The sequence below is a fragment of the Pristiophorus japonicus genome, chromosome 5 (genome assembly GCF_044704955.1).
Source record: "Pristiophorus japonicus isolate sPriJap1 chromosome 5, sPriJap1.hap1, whole genome shotgun sequence".
Taxonomy (NCBI): domain Eukaryota; kingdom Metazoa; phylum Chordata; class Chondrichthyes; family Pristiophoridae; genus Pristiophorus; species Pristiophorus japonicus.
The window spans coordinates 304,322,110-304,344,460 of NC_091981.1; the positions used below are offsets into that span (position 1 = coordinate 304,322,110).

Below are 22,351 nucleotides of genomic sequence, written 5' to 3' on the forward strand. Positions count from 1 at the left end.
CCAGGACTGATCCAGTATTAGTGACTCCACACTCGATGCTCCTGGACGGATCCACTATTCGTGACTCCACACTCTCTCTGCTCCAGGACTGATTCAGTATTAGTGATGCCAAAATCTCTCTACTCCAGGACTGATCCAGAATTAGTGACTCCACACTCTCTCTACTCCAGTACTGATCCATTATGAGTGACCCCACATGCTCTCTGTTCCAGGACTGATCCAGCATTCCATACTCTCTACTCCAGGAGTGATCCAGTATTAGTGACTCCACAATCTCTCTACTCCGGTACGGAGCCATTATTCGTGACACCACGCGTTCTATGTTCCAGGACTGATCCAGCATTCGTGACTCAGCACTCTCTCTCTACCAGGACTGATCCAGTATGAGTGAATCCACACTCTCTCCACTTCAGCACTGATCCAGTATTGGTGACTCTGTACTCTCTCTAATCCAGGACTGATCCAGTATTAGTGACTCCACAATCTCTCTGCTCCAGGACTGAACCAGTATTAGTGACTCCACACTCTCTCTACTCCAGAACTGATCCAGTATTAGTGACTCCACACTCTCTCCACTCCACGACTGATCCAGTATTAGTGACTTCATAGATCTCTGCTCCGGGACTGATCCAGTATTAGTGACTCCACACTCTCTCTGTTCAAGGACGGAACCAGTATTATTGACTCCACACACACTCTACTCCAGGAGTGATCCAGAATTAGTGACTCCACACTTTCTCTGCTCCAGGATAATCCAGTATTCGTGAGTCCACAATCTCTGTACTCCAGGACTGATCCAGTATTAGTGACTCCACAATCTCTCTACTCCATGACTGATCCAGATTTAGTGACTCCACAATCTCTCTGCTCCACTGACCCAGCATTAGTGACTCCACACTCTCTCCACTCCAGGACTGATCCAGCATTAGTGACTCCGCACTCTCTCTCTACCAGGACTGATCCAGTACTAGTGACTCCACACTCTCTCTACTCCAGCATTGATCCAGTATTGGTGACTCTGTACTATCTCTAGTCCAGGACTGATCCAGTATTTCTGACTCTACACTCACTGCTCCAGGACGCATCCTGTATTAGTGATTCCACACTCTATTCCATGACTGATCCAGTATTAATGACTACACCCTCACTCTGCTCCAGGACTGATCCAGTATTAGTGACTCCACAATCTCTCTGCTCCAGCACTGAACCAGTATTAGTGACTCCACACTCTCTCTACTCCAGAACTGATCCAGTATTAGTGACTCCACACTCTCTCCACTCCAGGACTGATCCAGTATTAGTGACTTCACAGTCTCTCTGCTCCGGGACTGATCCAGTATTAGTGACTCCACACTCTCTCTACTCCAGGACTGATCCAGTATTAGTGACTCCACACTTTCTCTACTCCAGGATTGATTCAGTATTATTGACTCCACACACACTCTACTCCAGGACTGATCCAGAATTAGTGACTCCACACTCTCTCTGCTCCAGGATAATCCAGTATTCATGAGTCCACAATCTCTCTGCTCCAGGACTGATGCAGTTTTAGTGACTCCACAATCTCTCTGCTCCAGGACTGATCCAGAATTAGTGACTCCACACTCATTCTGCTCCAGGACTGATCCAATATTACTGAATCCACACTCTCTCTACTCCAGGATTGATTCAGTATTGGTGACTCCACACTCTCTCTCCTCCAGGACTGATCCAGAATTAGTGACTCCACACTCATTCTGCTCCAGGACTGATCCCGTATTAGTGAATCCACACTCTCTCTACTCCAGGACTGACCCAGCATTAGTGACTCCACACTCTCTCCACTCCAGGACTGATCCAGCATTAGTGACTCCGCACTCTCTCTCTACCAGGACTGATCCAGTACTAGTGACTCCACACTCTCTCTACTCCAGCATTGATCCAGTATTGGTGACTCTGTACTATCTCTAGTCCAGGACTGATCCAGTATTTCTGACTCTACACTCACTGCTCCAGGACGCATCCTGTATTAGTGATTCCACACTCTATTCCATGACTGATCCAGTATTAATGACTACACCCTCACTCTGCTCCAGGACTGATCCAGTATTAGTGACTCCACAATCTCTCTGTTCCAGCACTGAACCAGTATTAGTGACTCCACACTCTCTCTACTCCAGAACTGATCCAGTATTAGTGACTCCACACTCTCTCCACTTCAGGACTGATCCAGTATTAGTGACTTCACAGTCTCTCTGCTCCGGGACTGATCCAGTATTAGTGACTCCACACTCTCTCTACTCCAGGACTGATCCAGTATTAGTGACTCCACACTCTCTCTACTCCAGGATTGATTCAGTATTATTGACTCCACACACACTCTACTCCAGGACTGATCCAGAATTAGTGACTCCACACTCTCTCTGCTCCAGGATAATCCAGTATTCATGAGTCCACAATCTCTCTGCTCCAGGACTGATGCAGTTTTAGTGACTCCACAATCTCTCTGCTCCAGGACTGATCCAGAATTAGTGACTCCACACTCATTCTGCTCCAGGACTGATCCAGTATTACTGAATCCACACTCTCTCTACTCCAGGACTGATTCAGTATTAGTGACTCCACACTCTCTCTACTCCAGGTTTGATTCAGTATTGGTGACTCCACACTCTCTCTCCTCCAGGACTGATCCAGAATTAGTGACTCCACACTCATTCTGCTCCAGGACTGATCCCGTATTAGTGAATCCACACTCTCTCTACTCCAGGACTGACCCAGTATTAGTGACTCCACACTCTCTCTACTCCAGGATTGATTCAATATTGGTGACTCCACACTCTCTCTCCTCCAGGACTGATCCAGTATTAGTGACGCCACAATCTCTCTACTCCAGGACTGATCCAGTATTAGTGACTCCACACTCTCTCTCCTCCAGGACTGATCCAGTATTAGTGACTCCACAATCTCTCTACTCCAGGACTGATCCAGAATTAGTGACTCCACACCCTCTCTACTCCAGTACTGATCCATTATGAGTTACCCCACACATTCTCTGTTCCAGGACTGATCCAGCATTCGTGACTCCATACTCTCTACTCCAGGACTGATCCAGTATTAGTGACTCCACATTCTCTCTACTCCGGTACGGATCCATTATTCCTGACACCACGCGCTCTCTGTTCCAGAACTGATCCAGCATTAGTGACTCCACACTCTCTCTGTACCAGGACTGATCCAGTCTTAGTGAATCCACAAACCCTCTACTCCAGCACTGATCCAGTATTCGTGAATCCACACTCTCTCTTCTCCAGCACTGATCCAGTATTAGTGACTCTGTACTCTCTCTAATCCAGGACTGATCCAGTATTACTGACTCCACACTCACTGCACGAGAACGGATCCAGTATTAGTGACTCCACACTCTATTTCATGACTGATCCAGTATTAGTGACTACACCCTCAATCTGCTCCAGGACTGATCCAGTATTAGTGACTTCACACTCTCTCTACTCCAGGACTGATCCAGTATTATTGACTACACCCTCACTCAGCTCCACGACTGATCCAGTATTAGTGACTGCACACACTCTCAGCTCCAGAACTGATCCAGTATTAGTGACTGCACGCTCTCTCAGCTCCAGGACTGATCCAGTATTGGTGACTCCACACTCTCTCTGCTTCAGGACTGATCCAGTATTAGTGACTCCACACTCTCTCTGCTCCAGGACTGATCCAGTATTTGTGACTCCACACTCTCTCTGCTTCAGGACTGATCCAGTACTTGTGACTGCACACTTTCTCTGCTCCAGGATTGATCCAGTATTCGTGACTCCACGCTTTGTGCTCCAGGACTAATCCAGTATTCGTGACTCCACGCTCTGAACTCCAGGACTGATCCAATATTAGTGACACTACTCCCTCACTCTGCTGCAGGACTGATCCTGTATTAGTGACTGCACACTCTCTCAGCTCCAGGACTGATCCAGTATTAGTGACTCCACGCTCTCTCTACTCCAGGACTGATCCAGTATTAGTGACTCCACACTCGATGCTCCAGGACCTCCCCAGTATAAGTGAATCCATGCTCTCTCTGCTTCAGGACTGATCCAGTATTTGTGACAACACTTTCTCTGCTCCAGGATTGATCAAGTATTAGTGACTCCACACTCTGTGCTCCATGACTGATCCAATATTCATGACTCCACACTCTCTCTGCTCCAGGACTGATCCAGTATTTGTGACTCCACACTCTCTTTACTCCAGGACTGATCCAATGTTAGTGACTCCACACTCTCTCTACTCCAGGACTGATCCAATATTAGTGATTCCACTCTCTCTACTCCAGGACTGATCCAGTATTAGTGAATCCATACTCTCTCTGCTCCAGGACTGATCCCGTATTAGTGACTCCACTGTCTCTGCTCCAGGACTGATCCAGTATTCGTGACTCCACACTCTATCTACTCCAGGACTGATCCAGTATTAGTGACTCCACATTCTCTGCTCCAGGACTGATCCAGTATTAGTGACTATGCACTCTCTCTACTCCGGGACTGATCCAGTATTAGTGACTCCACACTCTCTCTACTCCAGGACTGATCCAGTATTAGTCACTCCCCATTCTCTCTGCTCCAGTATTAGTGGCTCCATACTCTCTACTCCAGGACTGATCCAGTATTAGTGAATCCATACTCTCTCTGCTTCAGGACTGATCCAGTATTTGTGACTACACCTTTTCTCTGCTCCATGATTGATCCAGTATTAGTGACTCCACGCTCTCTAATCCAGGACTGAGCCATATTAGTGATTCCACGCTCTGTGCTCCAGGACTAATCCAGTATTAGTCACTCCACACTCTCTCTGCTCCAGTACTGATCCATTATTAGTTACGCCACAGTCTCTCTACTCCAGGACTGATCCAGTAATAGTGACTCCACCCTCTCTATATTCCAGAACTGATGCAGTAATAGTGACTCCACACTCTCTCTACTCCAGGACTGATCCAGTTTTCGTGACTCCACACTCGCTCTACTCCAGGACTGATCCAGTATTAGTGACTCCACACTCTCTCTGCTACAGGACTGATCCAGTATTTGTAATTCCACACTCTCTCTGCTGCAGGACTGATCCAGTATTAGTGACTCCACACTCTCTCTACTCCAGGACTGATCCAGTATTACTGACTCCACACTCTCTCTGCTACAGGACTGATCCAGTATTTGTAATTCCACACTCTCTCTGCTGCAGGACTGATCCAGTATTTGTGACTCCACACTCTCTCTACTCCAGGACTGATCCAGTATTAGTGACTCCACACTCTCTCTACTGTAGGACTGATCCAGTATTAATGACTCCACACTCTCTGCTCCAAGTCTGATACATGTCTCCATTATTCTTTATTTCAACCAATCCAGACACCGCGATTAAATTCCATCCTGTAACTCACTCCCAGCTATCTGTCATTTTATATATAAACCTCCGACCCCCTCGATTAAATTGCAGTTATCTGTTATTCCCTATATAATCCCCACCCGAACCCCTCGATTAGATTCCAGCCTGTCACTCACTCCCGGGTCATTGTGTTAAGCTTGGCTCAGCTGTTTATGGAGAGCTGCCTGTCTGAGCTTGGCATATTGATGTCATGTATGTACTTTTGGTTTCACTAGCCACTAGATGGCATCACTGTTGGAGGCCATTGGGCTGCACGCACATGTGTGCAGCCCAAGTATAAAAGGCCAGCCATTTTGTATATTTGTCACTTTGGTCCTTAATGAAGCAGAGCCAAGGTTATACCTCTTGGAGTTAAACAGTACTCAGTCTAACAGTTATTGCATACACAACACTTGATAACTTGATGCCTGATTAGAAACTGTGCTGTGTGTATCTGTGCTCTGTTACAGACTGAGAGAGGAATGAGGTCCAGTCATGTTCTGAGGGGGCTTTGAGAGCTATGAACAGATGATTCCCAATAATAACATTCAGATTCCTTCATCAGATATTGTTGCTTTCTTTCCAGGGACTACTGAAGGAAGCAATCGACCAATCACAGTGTCGGATTCCCAACATGGCTGACACTGCCAACGATGCATTGGAACTGGCAAAAAGTGCCACAGAGCTGTCACAGGCCGCGGTTGTTGTGAAAAATGTCCTGTCAGCAGTTTCTAGTTTAGAACAAATTGCCGCTTCAGCGGGATTCATCGGTGCTTTGATTGGGGTAGCGGCAGCAATTGTTAAACTGATCATGGGAAATGTGGACAGTCCAGAACTCGCATACATGAAGGAGCAGTTCCAGGTAGTCAGGAACCAGCTAGATATCATTTCTGATCAGATTAAGCAGGTGCTTCAGGAGCTAGAGAGAAGCACGGTTAATAATCAATATTTCACCATTGAAGAGAACCTGAAAAACCAGTTCAGGAAGTACATGGAACTCATCAATGCAGCGCCAGAGTTCCGGGAGAAGGAGAAACAAGAGTTCCTCACACACTTTGAGGTGACTAAAGGTGACCAGAACCTTCACACTCTCTTTGATGGTGTGATGGGATATTCTGCCATCTTTGGCAAACCCATCCTGGAAACCGCCATGGGCTATGACCAGAGGAATCGGCGCCTCATGGAAGGTCTCTGCTCCCGTCTGAAGGAGCTCCTCTGTGTCGGCCTGATCGCCCTGATGGGTCATGCTGCACTCACTGGGAATGATGTAGAGGCGTTAAAGAGAGAATGGAATGAGAAAATGGCCAAAGTTGAGGATAAAATGACATCCATGATAGATCGGTGCATAAATGAGTTTGCAGAGCAGGCAGAAATAGATGTTAAAAAACTGATACAGGGAAAAGGTGGGAGAGATAACAAGGAATGTGTATCTTACATAAGAGAGAGTTTAATCAAGAAATATGACTGGGTTACATGGTCTGTGCGGGTCTATAACGATGTCGCTGGCTTTGACAATCACTGTATAATGGGTCCTAATTATTTTTACTTTTTCAGAGAGAATAATGTTAATGTTGTTGTGTCCTACGCCATTGATTCAAAGCCAATTGATGCAGGGCGCATCAGGCAGTTAATGGATGGGAAGGGTGGCTGGGATCATGCAAGAGAAGTTGCTGTCCATGTGGCTCAGGGCCTTCCCTCTGGGCATGTTGTGCACACGGTGAGGCGCCTCAAGGGCCTGTGGGGTAACTGGAACTTTCCCAGCAGTTGCCATTTCTGGGAGAATTACAGTGGAGTCACCCTGTGTGTCCACTCTACCTAACCCTCCTGCTGACCTTCCCCTGAGTCAATTCTGCTGTTCTCGGGGATATGTGCTTTTGATTTTTGCATACAATACGCTATCGTTTAACACCGTCTCTGCTGCTTCTAACCAATAAATACAAATGAATGTGATTTTGATACTGAACCCGCCTTTACTGGAAGCTGAGCAGCCAATCAGACCCACTCAGAAGCAGCTCAGTCTCACACACCAGAGCCACGGTCTGGGACTGTGAGGGTAGGCAGGTGGTTCCAGTGTGCTGTGCCGTGTGGTCAGCCGGAGCTCAGGACACTGAGCAAGGAGACGTTTGATGACCTGACTGGGATCACTTGCAATCAATGGGCACACGGAGGCTAGTGCACACAGCCCAACACAGGCCATCTCATTCTACAGGGAGTTAGGGGACAGACTGGCCAATGGTTCTCAATGGCAGACATGCTGCTCAAACACTCGGGGATTGTGTCTGAGGTGGGTCCACTTGTCATCAACCAGCCCAGCTCTCATTTAATGGAACCGTCAGTCAGTGAGGAGAATATCGACAACAGACAGAGCTCAGAGAGCCCACCACTGCTAAATGACACTGCTCCACGAGAAATCCCCACACCATGTTACAATTCATTCACAGTCCATTTCCAGCACCTTCCCTACCTGTTCAATACTGTACTGAAATAAACCCACAAGGAGCAGGAGGCCATTCGACCCCTTGACCCTGCTCCGCCATTCAAAAAGATCATGACTGATCTTTGATCTCAGCTCCACTTTCCTGCCCAATCCCCATATCCCTCGATTCCCCAAGAGTCCAAAAATCTATCGATCTCAGCCTTGAATATACTCATCGACTGGGGCAGAGAATTCCAAAGATTCACAAGAAATTCCTCCTCATCTCAGTCCTAAATGGCCGACCCCTTATCCTGAGACTGTGACCCCTGGTTCTAGACTCCCCAGCCCCGGGGAACCATCTACCCTGTCAAGCCCTGTAAGAATTGTGTATGTTTCAATGAGATCACCTCTCATCCTCCCAAACTACAGAGAGTATGGGCCCATTCTACACTGACATAAATTGTGAATAGCTGAGGCCCAAGCATTGATCCTTGCGGTACCCCACTAGTTACAGTCTTCCATCCCACAAATAACCCGTTTATTCTTACTCTGTTTTCTGCCCTTTAACCAATCCTCAATCCATGCTGGTATATTACCCCTAATCCCATGAGCCCTTATCTTGTGTAATAGCCTCCTGTATGGCACCTTATCAAATGCCTTCTGAAAATCCAAATATACTACATCCACTGGTTGCCCATTATCTACCGTGCTGGTTACAAAGAAATGCAGTAAGAGTTACAGATTGATAATGTCTGTGGCAGGATTGTAAATCACAGAGCATGGTCTGGGTTAGTCTGACCCCACAGTGGGACAGTGTAATGGAGAACGAGTCTGTGGGAGGATTGTAAATCTCAGAGCATGGTCTGGGTTAGTCTGACCCCACAGTGGGACAGTGTAATGGAGAACGAGTCTGTGGGAGGATTGTAAATCACAGAGCATGGTCTGGGTTAGCCTGGAACTGCAGGGGTTTGTTCTTTATCTGAAAGATTCCTTCTCCTGTGTGAAGTGTACTGGCACATAACCAAACACAGTATTTGGACCAGATCACGTTTGCACTGTTTTAGCCGCACCCCTCTCTATCTCTGTAATCTCCTCCAGCCCCATAACCCACCTGCACCCCTCTAACTCTGCCCGCCTGAGAATCACTGATTATAATCACTGTACCATTGGTGGCCCTGTTTCCAGCCCCATAACCCATCTGCACCCCTCTAACTCTGCCCTCCTGAGCATCACTGATTATAATCACTGTACCATTGGTGGCCCTGTTTCCAGCCCCATAACCCACCTGCACCCCTCTAACTCTGCCCGCCTGAGCATCACTGATTATAATCACGGTACCATTGGTGGCCCTGCCTCCAGCTGCCTAACTCCAGATGTGACTCGGTGCCAATTAAAAAAAAAATCTCACAATATTCCTGTGAAGCGCCTTGAGACGTTGCACTACGTTACAGGTGCTAGATAAATGTCAGTTGTTGTTGTTGTTGTTGAAGTTGATGCATTTTAACCCCCATCATTGGCCAAAGATTTGCCAAACCTGCTGAAACTAATGAAGAATGGTGTGGCTGAGGGAAGATACAAAGGTTTTTACATGGACAAAGCAGATTGCCCTAACTGCAGATGAAACTGAACATTATATGCTACACGGCCTCATGTTGTGTGATCAGTGACATGTATTGCAATAACTCACTAATACAATGATTTCTGATGAACAGACGTGTAATTATCTGATCTCTATCACTCAGTCTGTAACACTGAAGGTCCCTCTGTAATAGGAACTCTCACCGAGTTACACTCTGATATCTGGGACTCTTAATTATTATAATTACTGGCTTTTGCTTAAAGTAATTGATTGGAATTGTTGAAATAAAGCTTCTGACTGTACACTGCAATGTGCTGAATAAACTCAGTCAGATAACAGGCTGCTACTCTCTGTGCTGTTGTGAGTAAACTATTATATACATTGCTTCCATAATCTCTACACTCACGCACTGAGGGTGAGGCACTGTGTGTAACACATGATGCAGCGAATCCACATCACATGGCCATCAGTGTAACCAGTCACATGGCAGTCAATGTAACCAGTCACATGGCAGTCAATGTAACCAGTCACATGGCAGTCAATGTAACCAATCACATGGCAGTCAATGTAACCAGTCACATGGCAGTCAATGTAACCAGTCACATGGCAGTCAGTGTAACCAATCACATAGCAGTCAGTGTAACCAATCACATAGCAGTCAATGTAACCAGTCACATGGCAGTCAGTGTAACCAATCACATAGCAGTCAGTGTAACCAATCACATAGCAGTCAATGTAACCAATCACATAGCAGTCAGTGCAACCAAATTCAGGGCAGTCAGTGTAACCAATCACATGGCAGTCAGTGTAACCAGTCACATGGCAGTGAGTATAACCAGTCACATGGCAGTCAATGTAACCAATCATATGGCAGTCAGTGTAACCAATCACAGGGCAGTCAGTGTAACCAGTCACATGGCAGGCAATGTAACCAAATTCAGGGCAGTCAGTGTAACCAGTCACATGCCAGTCAGTGTAGCCAATCACATGGCAGCATTGTAACCAATCACATGGCAGGCAATGTAAGCAGTCATATGGCAGTCAGTGTAACTAGTCACATGGCCATCATTGTAACCAATCACATGGCAGGTAAGTATCCAATCACATGGTTATCGGTGTAACCAATCATGAGGCACGCATTGTAAACAATCACATGGCAGGCAAAGTAAACAAACACATGGCAGGCACTGCAACCAGTCACATGGCCGTCAGTGTAACCAAATTCAGGGCAGTCTGTAACCAATCACATGGCCATCAGTGTAACCAATCACATGCCTGGTAGTGTAACCAGTCACATGGCAGTCAGTGTAACCAGTCAAATGCAAGCAATGTAACCAATCACATGAAACACAATGTAACCAATAACATGGCAGGCAGTATAAACCAATCACGTGGAAGGCAATGTAACCAATGACAGAGGACAGGCAATATAACCAATCACATGGCAGTCAGTGTAACTAATCAGATGGCCGTCTGTGTAACCAATCAGATGGCAGGCAATGTAACCAGTCACATGGCAGTCAATGTAACATAGAATCATACATAGAAAATAGGTGCAGGAGTAGGCTATTCGGCCCTTCGAGCATGCACCACCAATTAATGAGATCATGGCTGATCATTCCCTCAGTACCCCTTTAATGCTTTCTCTCCATACCCCTTGATCCCTTTAGCCGTAAGAGCCAAATCTAACTCCCTCTTGCATATATCCAATGAACTGGCTTCAACAACTCTGTGGCAGGGAATTCCATAGGTTAACAACTCTCTGAGTGAAGAAGTTTCTCCTCATCTCGGTCCTAAATGGCCTACCCCTCATCCTAAGATTATGTCCCCTGGTTCTGGACTTCCCCAACATCAGGAACATTCTTCCTGCATCTAACCTGTCACCTCCCGTCAGAATCTTACATGTTTCTTTGTGATCCCCTCTCATCCTTCTAAACTCCAGTGAATAAAGGCTCAGTTGATCCAGTCTCTCCTCATATGACAGTCCAGCTATCCCTGGAATCAGTCTGGTGAACCTTCGCTGCACTCCCTTAACAGCAAGAATGTCTTTCCTCAGATTAGGAGACCAAACCTGAACACAATATTCCAGGTGAGGCCTCACCAAGGCCCTGTACAACTGCAGTAAGACCTCCCTGCTCCTATACTCAAATCCCCCTGCTATGAAGGCCAACATGCCATTTGCCTTCTTCACCGCATGCTGTACCTGCATGCCCACTTTCAGTGACTGATGAACCATGACACCCAGGTCTCGTTGCACCTCCACTTTTCCTAATCTGCCGCCATCCAGATAATATTCTGCCTTCGTGTTTCTGCCCCCAAAATAGATAACCTCACATTTATCCACATTATACTGCATCTGCCATGCATTTGCTCACTCACCGAACCTGTCCAAGTCACCCTGGAGCCTCTTAGCATCCTCCTCACAGCTCACACCGCCACCCAGTTTAGTGTCATCCGCAAACCTGGAGATATTACACTCAATTCCTTCATCTCAATCATTAATGTATATTGTAAAGAGCTGGGGTCCCAGCACTGAGCCCTGCGGCACTCCACTAGTCACTGCCTGCCATTCTGAAAAGGACCCGATTATCCCGACTCTCTGCTTCCTGTCTGCCAAACAGTTCTCTATCCACGTCAGTACATTACCATGCGCCGTGATTTTGCACACCAATTTCTTGTGCGGGACCTTGTCAAAAGCCTTTTGAAAGTCCAAATACACCACATCCACTGGTTCTCCCTTGTCATCTAGTTACATCCTCAAAAAATTCCAGAAGATTCGTCAAGCAGGATTTCCGTTTCATAAATCTATGCTGACTTGGTCCGGTCCTGTCACTGCTTTCCAAATGCGTTGCTATTTCATCCTTAATAATTGATTCCAACATTTTCCGCACTACTGATGTCAGGCTAACCGGTCTATAATTACCCATTTTCTCTCTCTCTCTCTCCTTTTTTAAAAAGTGGTGTTACATTAGCTACCTTCTAGTCCATAGGAACTGATCCAGAGTCGATTGACTGTTGGAAAATGATCACTAATGCATCCACTATTTTTAGGGCCAATTCCTTAAGTACTCTGGGATGCAGACTATCGGGCCCCAGGGATTTATCGACCTTCAATCCCATCAATTTCCCGAACACAATTTCCCGCCTAGTAAGGATATCCTTCAATTCCTCCTTCTCATTAGACTTTCCCCTAGTACAATTGGAAGCTTATTTGTGTCTTCATCAGTGAAGACAGAATCGAAGTATTTGTTCAATTGGTCTGCCATTTCTTTGTTCTCCATTATAAATTCACCTGAATCCGACTGCAAGGGACCTACGTTTGTCTTCACAAATCTTTTTCTGTTCACATATTTATAGAAGCTTTTGCAGTCAGTTTTTATGTTCCCTGCAAGCTTCCTCTCGTACTCTATTTTCCCCGTCTTAATTAAACCCTTAGTCTTCCTCTGTTGCATTCTAACTTTCTTCCAGTCCTCAGGTTTGTTGCTTTTTCTTGCCAAATTATATGCCTCTTCCTTGGCTTTAACACTATCCTCAATTTCCCTTGTTAGTCAAGTTTGAGCCACCTTCCCAGTTTTATTTTTACTACAGACGGGGATATGCAATTGCTGAAGTTCATCCATGTGATCTTTAAATGTTTGCCATTGCTTATCCAACGTCAACCCGTTGAGCATCCTTTGCCAATCTATTCTAGCCAATTCACACCTCATACCATCGAAGTTACCTTTCCTTAAGTTCAGGACCCAAGTTTCCGAATTAACTCTGTCACTCTCCATCTTAATAAAGAATTCTGCCATATTATGGGGCTTAGGGGTGTATTTGTGGTTGGGGTTAGGGGTGTATTTTTGGTTGGGGTTGGGTTTAGAGATGTATTTTGGGTTGGATTTAAGGGTGTATTTGGGTTTAGGGTTGGATTTAGGAGTGTATTTGGGTTTGGGTTTAGGGGTGTATTTGGGGTTGGGATTGGTGTCAGGATGTAGTTGGGGTTGGGGCTGGGTTTAGGGGTGTATTTGGATTTGGGGCTGGGTTTAGGGGTGTATTGGGGTTGGTGCTGGGGTTAGGGGGTTACTTGAGGTTGGGGCTTGGTTTAGGGGTGTATTTGGATTTGGGGCTGGGTTTAGGGGTGTATTTGAGGTTGGGGCTGGGTTTAGGGGTGTATTTGGATTTGGGGCTGGGTTTAGGGGAGTATTTGGATTTGGGGCTGGGTTTAGGGGTGTATTTGGGGTTGGGGCTGGGTTTAGGGGTATATTTGGATTTGGGGCTGGGTTTAGGTGTGTATTTGGGGTTGGGGCTGGGTTTAGGGGTGTATTTGGATTTGGGGCTGGGTTTAGGGGTGTATTTCGATTTGGGGCTGGGTTTAGGGGTGTATTTGGATTTGGGACTAGATGTAGGGGTGTATTTGGGGTTGGGGCTTGGTTTAGGGATGTATTTGGATTTGGGGCTGGGTTTATCGGTGTATTTGGGGTTGGGGCTGGGTTTAGGGGTGTATTTGGGGTTGGGGCTTGGTTTGGGGGTGTATTTGGATTTGGGGCTGGGTTTATGGGTGTATCTGGGGTTGGGGCTACATTTAGGAATGTATTTGGGGTTGGGGCTGGGTTTAGGGGTGTATTTGGGGTTGGGGCTGGGTTTAGGGTTGTATTTGGATTTGGTGCTGGGTTTAGGAGTGTATTTGGGGTGGGGCTGGGTTTAGGGGTGTATTTGGGTTGGGGCTGGGTTTAGCGGTGTATTTGGGGTTGGGGCTGGGTTTAGCCGGGTATTTGGTGTTGGGGTTTTTATGTAGTATAAGAAATGAATACACCACTCGAAGTCTGTTGAAAGTCAAAGAATCATTTATTTCTATACCTGCAGGGGAGAGCGATCTTGCTGAGTCCTTACCCAGGCTTTCCGCCGCTCACTCTCACTGAACATAACATTGTTCCTTCAATTATATCACTGCATTGATCTATTTCGGTTAGAGAGTCACCTGCTCAGCTCGTCCGCAAGGTTCATGACATTGAACATTGGATTGAAAAACATCGTGCTGACATGTTCGCTTGAATTGTGTGGTCTGTACATCTCAACCACATCATCACAGGCAGTCCCTCGAAATTGAGTTAGACTTGCTTCCACTCTAAAAATGAATCCTTCGGTGGCTGAACAGTCCAATATGAGAGTCACATTCTCTGTCACAGGTGGGACAGATAGTCTTTGAGGGTAAGGGAGGGTGGGACAGATTTTCCGCGCGCTGTTTCCGCTGATGACGCTTGATTTCTGCGTGCGCTTGGCTCAGTGCCCTCTCGGATGCACTTCCTCCACTGAGGGCGGTCTTGGGCCAGGGACTCCCAGGTGTCAGTGGGGATGTTGCTCTTTATCAGGGAGGCTTTGAAGGTGTCCTTGTAACGTTTCCGCTGCCCACCTTTGGCTTGCTTCCCGTGAAGGAGTTCTGAGTAGAGCGCTTGCTTTGGGAGTCTCACGTCTGGCATGCAAACGTTGCAGCCTGCCCAGCGGAGCTGATCAAGTGTGGTCTCATAGAAACATCTCAAATTCTGATGGGATTGGATAGGTCAGGTGGAAGAAGAATGTTCCCGATGTTGCGGAAGTCCAGAACCAGGGACGACAGTCTTAGGAGAAGGGATAAGCCATTCAGGACCGAGATGAGGAGAAACCGCTTCACTCAGAGAATTGTGAACCTGGAATTCCCTGCCGCAGTGTATGGAGAAAGAATCAGACTGAACACTGTGAGCTCAAAATAAAGTGTGACCTTATTGCAGGTCTCCAGAGTGCCTCTCCAACCTGTGAAGCAGTCTTAAATACTTGTGCTCCCAAGGGATTATGGGATCCCTTGGGACTCCGGGGAATGAGCCCTCTGGTGCATGTACAGAGTAAATACAAGTCCAGATATATAACAACATTCCCCCGCAAAGTCAATAGTGTAACTATTTACAATGTGAGTCGATCTGGGGCCCTTCTTGCCCTGGTTGAGCGTCTCGGTTTGAAGGCTGGTGTTGTTGAATCATTTGTTGGGCCCTCGCTGGGCTGCTGTGCTGCTGGCCTTGCTGGGCTGCCTGGTGTGTTGGGCCCTGCTGGGCTGCTGTGGATGATGGGTTCTGCTTCGTGGTCAACCGTGGTGTTGGTTGCCCCTGGTGTGTATGTTGGGGGATCAAAAAAGGTAGGATCCAAGGTGGGTTGCTCAGGGTAGTCCGTGAATCTGAGTTTGATTTGGTCCAAGTGTTTCCGGTGAATGAGTCCATTTGAAAGTTTGACCCGGAACACCCTGCTCCCCTCTTTGGCCACGACAGTGCCAGGAAGCCACTTGGGACCTTGCCCATAATTTAATACAAATACAGGATCATTGACTTCAATCTCACGTGACACATTTGCGCTATCATGGTATGCACTTTGTTGAAGCTGCCTGCTCTCTACTTGTTCATATAGATCAGGGTGAACTAACGAGAGCCTTGTCTTCAGTGCTCTTTTCATGAGCAGTTCAGCAGATGGAATCCCAGTGAGTGAGTGTGGTCTCCTGCGGTAGCTAAGCAGGACTCAGGATCGGTGAGTCTGCAGTGAGCCTTCAGTTACCCTCTTCAAGCTTTGCTTGATGGTTTGCACTGCTCTCTCTGCCTGACCATTGGACGCTGGTTTAAACGGGGCAGATGTGACATGTTTGATCCTGTTACGGGTCATAAATTCTTTGAACTCAGCACTGGTAAAACATGACCCATTGTCGCTCACCAGGACATCGGGTAAGTTGTGTGTGGCAAACATGGCCCGCAGGCTTTCAGTGGTGGCAGCGGACATGCTAGCCGACATTATCTCACATTCAATCCACTTCGAGTACGTGTCTACAACCACAAGGAACATTTTACCCAAAACGGGCCTGCAGCGTCGACGTGTACCCTAGACCACGGTTTGGAGGGCCAAGACCATAAACTTAGCGGCGCCTCCCTGAGTACATTGCTGAACTGCGAGCATGTATTACACCTGTGACCGCAGGACTCTAAGTCTGCATCGATACCGAGCCACCACACATGGGATCTGGCTATCGCTTTCATCATTACGATGCCTGGGTGGGTACTGTGGAGGTCATTGACGAAGGTGTCTCTGCCCTTCTTGGGGATCACTACTCGATTGCCCCACTGAAGGCAGTCTGCCTGTATAGACATTTCATTTTTGCGCCACTGGAACGGCTTTATCTCTTCCTGCATTTCCACTGGGACACTGGACCAGCCCCCATGAAGCACACAGCTTTTGACGAGAGATAATAAGGGGTCCTGGTTTGTCCAGGTTTTGATCTGCGGGGCAGTGACGGGTGATTGCTCACTCTCAAATGCTTCCATAACCATGGCTAGATCTGTGGGCTGCACCATTTCCACCCCCGTGGTGGGCAATAGCGGCCTACTGAGAACATCGGCGCAGTTTTCTGTGCCTGGCAGATGGCAGAGTTGTATGCGGACAACGTGAGCGCCCATCTCTGGATGCGGGCTGATGCATTGGTATTTATCCCTTTACTCTCGGAAAACAAGGATATAAATGGCTTATGGTCAGTTTCCAATTCGAATTTACATTTTGTGCATTTTCTTTGCCCATAGACACATGCTAACGCTTCTTTCTCAATCATGCTGTCGGCTCTCTCAGCCTGCGACAGACTCCAGGATGCATAAGCAACCGATTGCAGTTTCCTGAAATCATTAGCTTGTTGCAATACACACCCAACGCCATATGACGACGCATCACATGCTCGATCCAAACGCTTACATGGATCATACAACACAAGCAATTTGCTTGATCATAACAATTTTCTCGCTTTTACAAAGGCATTTTCTTGGCTTTTGCCCCAAACCCATTCGCCCCCTTTTCGTAGTAAGACGTGGAATGGTTCTAGCAGGGTGCTGAGACCCGGTCAGAAGTTACCAAAGTAGTTCAGCAGTCCCAAGAATGACCGCAGCTCCGTCACGTTCTGTGGCCTCGGTGCGTTCTCGATTACCTCCGTCTTCGTGTTTGTGGGCCTGATGCCGTCCACCGCAATCCTCCTTCCCAGGAACTCCACTTCAGGTGCCAGGAAGACACACTTTGAGAGTTTTAACCTGAGCCCCACACGGTTAAGTCGACTAAGAAACTCCTCCAGGTTCTGCAGATGCTCGACTGTGTTCCGACGTGTGACCAAGATGTCGTGCTGGAAGACAAACGGTGTGCGGAACCGACTTCAGTAAACTTTCCATGTTTCTCTGGAATATCGCCACCGCTGATCGAATTCCAAACGGGCATCTGTTATAAACAAAAAGACCTTTGTGCTTGTTAATGCAGGTGAGGGCCTTCGATGATTCCTCCAGTTCCTGCGTCATGTAGGCTGAAGTCAGATCCAGCTTCGTGAACATCTTTCTTCCCGCCAGTGTTGCAAATAGGTCGTCGGTCTTTGGTAGTGGGTATTGGTCCTGCAGGGAGAAACGATTGATAGTTACTTTGTAATCACCACAGATTCTGACGGTGCCGTCTCCCTTGAGGACTGGGACAATAGGACTGGCCCACTCGCTGAACTCGATCGGTGAGATGATGCCCTCTCGTTGCAGCAAGTCTAGCTCGATCTCTACCCTTTCTCTCATCATGTACGGTACTGCTCTCACCTTGTGATGGATGGGTTGTGCCCCGTAATTTGGTGGATCTGCACTTTTGCTTCTTGGAATTTCCCGATGCCTGGTTCGAGTAGCGAAGCAAATTTGTTTAAGACCTGGGCACACGAAGTGTCGTCAGCGGGCGATGGCGCTCGGATGTCGTCCCAGTTCCAGCGTATCTTTCCCAGCCAGCTCCTGCCGAGCAGCATGGGACCATCGCCCGGTACCACCCAGAGTGGTAGCTTGTGCAACGCTCCATCATAGGAGACCTTTACGTAGCACTGCCGATTACAGGAATCAGTTTCTTCATGTAAGTTCTTAGCTTCATGCGAATTGAAGTTAAGACTGACCTTGAGGCCTTGTTGCACCACAATTTTCCGAAAGTCTTTTTGCCTGTGATGGACTGGCTCGTGCCCGTGTCCAGCTCCATTGACACCAGGAGTCCATTTAGTTCAACATTCACCATTATCAGGGGGCAATTCATGGTGAATGTGTGCACCCCATGTACCTCTGCCTCCTCGATCTGAGACTCTGGTTCGTAGTGATCCTCTGTGGATCTGTCCTTTTCTGCAATGTGGTGGTTTGCAGGTTTAGCAGGCCTAGCAGCTCGCCTGCACACTCGTTGGAGGTGTCCCATTGTTGCGCTGCCCTTGCAAATGTATCCTTTGAATCGGCATGAATGGAAACGATGATCACCCCCGCAGTGCCAACAAGGTGTTAATGGCCTTGCATTCATCACCCTTGATGGTGGACTCTGAGACATCTGCGGACGTGTAGCTGCAGGTATGTGTGACCTGCCTTGTCCATTACGATTCGAAAACAACATCACTTTGTTCACAGTACTTGTAGCAGCATTTGTGTGCTGAGAGATTTTCTTAGTATTGTCACTGGTGGCAATGAACGCCTGGGCTATCGCTATGGCCTTACTCAAGGTTGGGGTCTCTACAGTCAAACGTTTGAGAAGTATAGTTTCATGGCCAATGCCAAGTATGAAAAAGTCTCTGAGCATGTGCTCCAAATGTCTTTCAAATTTGCAATATCCTGCAAGACGTCTTAGCTCAGCGACATAACTCGCCACTTCCTGGCCTTCAGACCTTTTTTAGGTGCAGAACCGATACCTCACCATCAGAACACTTTCCTTCGGGTTCAAATGCTCTTGGACCAGTCTGCACAAGTCGTCATACGATTTCTCCGTGGGTTTCGCTGGAGTGAGCTGAATCTTCATGAGGCCATACGTTGGTGACCCACAGACGGTGAGGAGGATCGCACTTCGTTTGGCAGCGCTCTCTTCCCCATCGAGCTCGTTGGCCACGAAGTATTGGTCGAGTCGCTCCACAAAAGTTTCCCAATCATCTCCCTCTGAGAATTTCTCCAGGATGCCCACTGTTCCCTGCAGCTTTGGGTTCTCGACATGTATCTCGTCGCCAGTTGTAGTGTATGGAGAAAGAGTCAGACTGAACACTGTGAGCTCAAAGTAAAGTGTGACCTTAGTCTTTTATTGCAGGTCTCCAGAGTGCCTCTCCAGCCTGTGAGGCCTCCTTAAATACAGTGCTGCCAAGGGATTATGAGATCCCTTGGGACTCCGGGGAATGAACCCTCTGGTGGCTGTACAGATTATATACAAGTCCAGAAACATGACACCTACCACAGAAAGTTGTTGAGGCCAGTTTGTTAGATATATTCAAAAGGGAGTTCGATGTGGCCCTTATGGCTAAAGGGATCAAGGGGTAAGGAGCGAAAGCAGGAATGGGGTACTGAAGTTGCATGATCAGCCATGATCATGTTGAATGGTGGAATGGTGGTGCAGACTCAAAGGGCCGAATGGCCTACTCCTGCACCTACTTTCTATGTTTCTATCTTTCGATGTCAGTGCTTCAATGCTGGAGCTGTTGGCCTGGCCGAGGACGCTAACATTGGTGCATCTGTCCTCCCAGGGCATTTGTAGGATCTTGAGGAGATATCGTTGTTGGTATTTCTCCAGCGACTTAAGGCGTTTGCTGTACATGGTCCATGTCTCTGAGCCATGCAGGAGGGCGGGTATTATTACAGCTCTGTAGACCATGAGCTTGGTGGTAGTTTTGGGGGCCTGGTCTTCAAACATTCTTTTCCTCAGGCGGCCGAAGGCTGCACTGGCGCACTGGAGGCGGTGTTGAATCTTGTCCTCAATGTCTGCTCTTGTTGATAAGAGGCTCCCAAGATATGGGAAATGGTCCACGTTGTCCAGGGCCACGCCATGGATCTTGATGACTGGGGGGCAGTGCTGTGTGGCGGGGTCAGGTTGGTGGAGGACCTTTGTCTTACGGATGTTTAACATAAGGCCTATGCTTTTGTACACCTCAGTAAATACGTTGACTGTGATCAACCATAATATTATGACAGTTAAGGAGAACTGCTTATCTTGCAGTCCCAAATGACTGCGGTTTACATTCTCACAGCTGAACATCCTGTCCCATGCGATTTCTTGGAACACTGAACGTGCCTACTTTATTATTACTGCTCTACCCTACTGTTTCTAGGGTAGTTGGGTTTGCTGTTGACCTCCTTTGACTATCACCAGGGTCATACTACAGTGGGGTTCTAAAGTCCTACTTCAATCCCCCATTTTGGCCCTTGGCTAACCCGCCCAAGGAGACAACTACAGCCGACTGCCTTCTCAGCCTTGTACGTCGCGCCCCCTTTGTGTAGTGGCCACTGCAGTGTTGGGGAGTTCCAGTGCCTTTTAAGCTCCAAATAACGTCTTCTCGAAGTAGCCTCGCCTGATCTTTAACTATTGCTTCAGCATTCTTTTTATTTCCTTGCTTCGAACAAACGGCGCGTGTCATCACCAACCAGCGTAATGCCAAAACCACCTGTACTGCCCCAATGTATGTGAGATTATGTGAATCCAAGGGTAGATGTTTACATTTAAACCCCAATTCTAGGCTTGTTCATACCACGGCATCTTACGGAGTTCAGTTTCAATCTCTTTGTCTAGCTCTTGTAATTCTTGTTTTAGGAGCTGATACCGTTTAATATTCTCCTGTAAAGGATCCCTGAGTTCTTTAGATCCTCTGGAAGATCCGGGATGGGGTCCCTTGTATAGCCCAGGTCCGCTCTTATCTCGTCCGTTTGATGTCCGTTTTCCATGCGTGGATGTACGTCATCCGTGCACGCCCGATTGTCACGGGCAGGTTGGGTGTAAAGCAGAGGTTGGGGTTAATGATGTTACATGTCAATCTACCATAGTCGTACGTCCGCTGGGTTGTTACTACGCAATACTCGCCCTTTCCCCGGTAAGCAGAGTGGGTCGTTTCATGTTCTGCTGGACTTATTTCCATCCGATAGTCTGATTGAACCCGTATCCATCCTCACTGCCTTGCCACACCAGGTGTGGGCAGATTGTTAGATTCCCTTCCCCGCGGTACCCAATCGATGAGACCTCTGTCATGGTTCCATTGCTTTTGATGGCCTAATGATCCATTGGGTAGTACTGCAGGTTGTCCCTTTCCCTGATCAATCCTATATTCTCTACCTCGTACTGAGGGTATGGTTTCACGTTTCCGGCCATTACCGGGATCGTAAGCACCATCCCTACTAATGAGGTGTGGGAGTCAGTGTACCCACCCGTCGCAGGGTAGACTCTTGTCATGCCCTTTAATATACAGCCAGCCAGTGATCCCGGGTGCTGTGCTAACTGAATTAGGTGGGTGCTGTTGATCCAATCGGAGACCCTGCCTGCCTGCATCTGGTCCAGGTTATGTTGGACTGGTCCTATCATCCATTCCCAATAGGTGTGACAAATGTCCCGTTTCACCCCATCAGTGCCGTCCTTGTATTCTGAACAATTAAATGGTTAATATTGGCAGCATGCCTTCTAGTATCGTAAGTCCCTGTAATAATATCTTGGAGGTCCCAAGTCTATTCCCATCCTGGCATCACCCGTGTATCTCTGGAGCAAGATCCACATGGTCTGCTTCAAACTCTCCGAGCTTGCTTTCACCGATTGGATATCCAGGGCACTAACGAGGGATGTGCTGGTATTTACACCAGCCAGTTTGTCATCGCTTGTGGCGACGGAACCCTATTTGTCCTCGGTATTGGGAGGCCCCTGAGGCGTCCATAGATTCCCTGAGCACTATATCCAGCATTCTGGTATATAGGGTCCTTCCCTTGGGATCACAGTTCTCTGGTAAGTTCAGGTCACCTCAGTAAATACGGTGACGATGATCAACTACAATATTATGACAGTTAAGGAAAACTGCTTATCTTGCAGTCCCAGATGACTGCGGTTCACATTCTTGCAGCTGAACATACTGTCCCATGCGATTTCTTGGAACTGTGAACATGCCTACTTTATTATTACTGCTCTACCCTACTGTTTCT

General features: G+C 47.5%; 1 protein-coding gene and 1 long non-coding RNA gene across 4 annotated transcripts in view; one reads left to right on the forward strand and one right to left on the reverse strand.

The window, feature by feature from the left end:
• LOC139264790 (protein rapunzel-like) overlaps window positions 1-9,740 on the forward strand; it is a 118,848-nt gene extending 109,108 nt beyond the window's left edge. For 2 of the 3 annotated variants that reach the window (XM_070881929.1, XM_070881930.1), the window contains exon 2: window positions 5,996-9,740. In XM_070881929.1, the coding sequence (XP_070738030.1) occupies window positions 6,044-7,228 (1,185 nt within the window). In that variant the 5' untranslated portion in view covers window positions 5,996-6,043 and the 3' untranslated portion in view covers window positions 7,229-9,740. Of the gene's footprint in view, window positions 1-234; window positions 287-5,995 lie in introns of those variants that run through there. The other variant, XM_070881931.1, reaches the window with a different exon arrangement.
• A 4,847-nt stretch (window positions 9,741-14,587) lies between these two features.
• On the reverse strand, window positions 14,588-20,355 carry LOC139264792 (uncharacterized). The gene is made up of 2 exons (XR_011593412.1): window positions 18,002-20,355; window positions 14,588-17,812 (listed from the first exon to the last, which is right to left on the reverse strand). It is a non-coding gene; the product is annotated as an uncharacterized lncRNA (long non-coding RNA).
• Window positions 20,356-22,351: the final 1,996 nt, after the last annotated feature.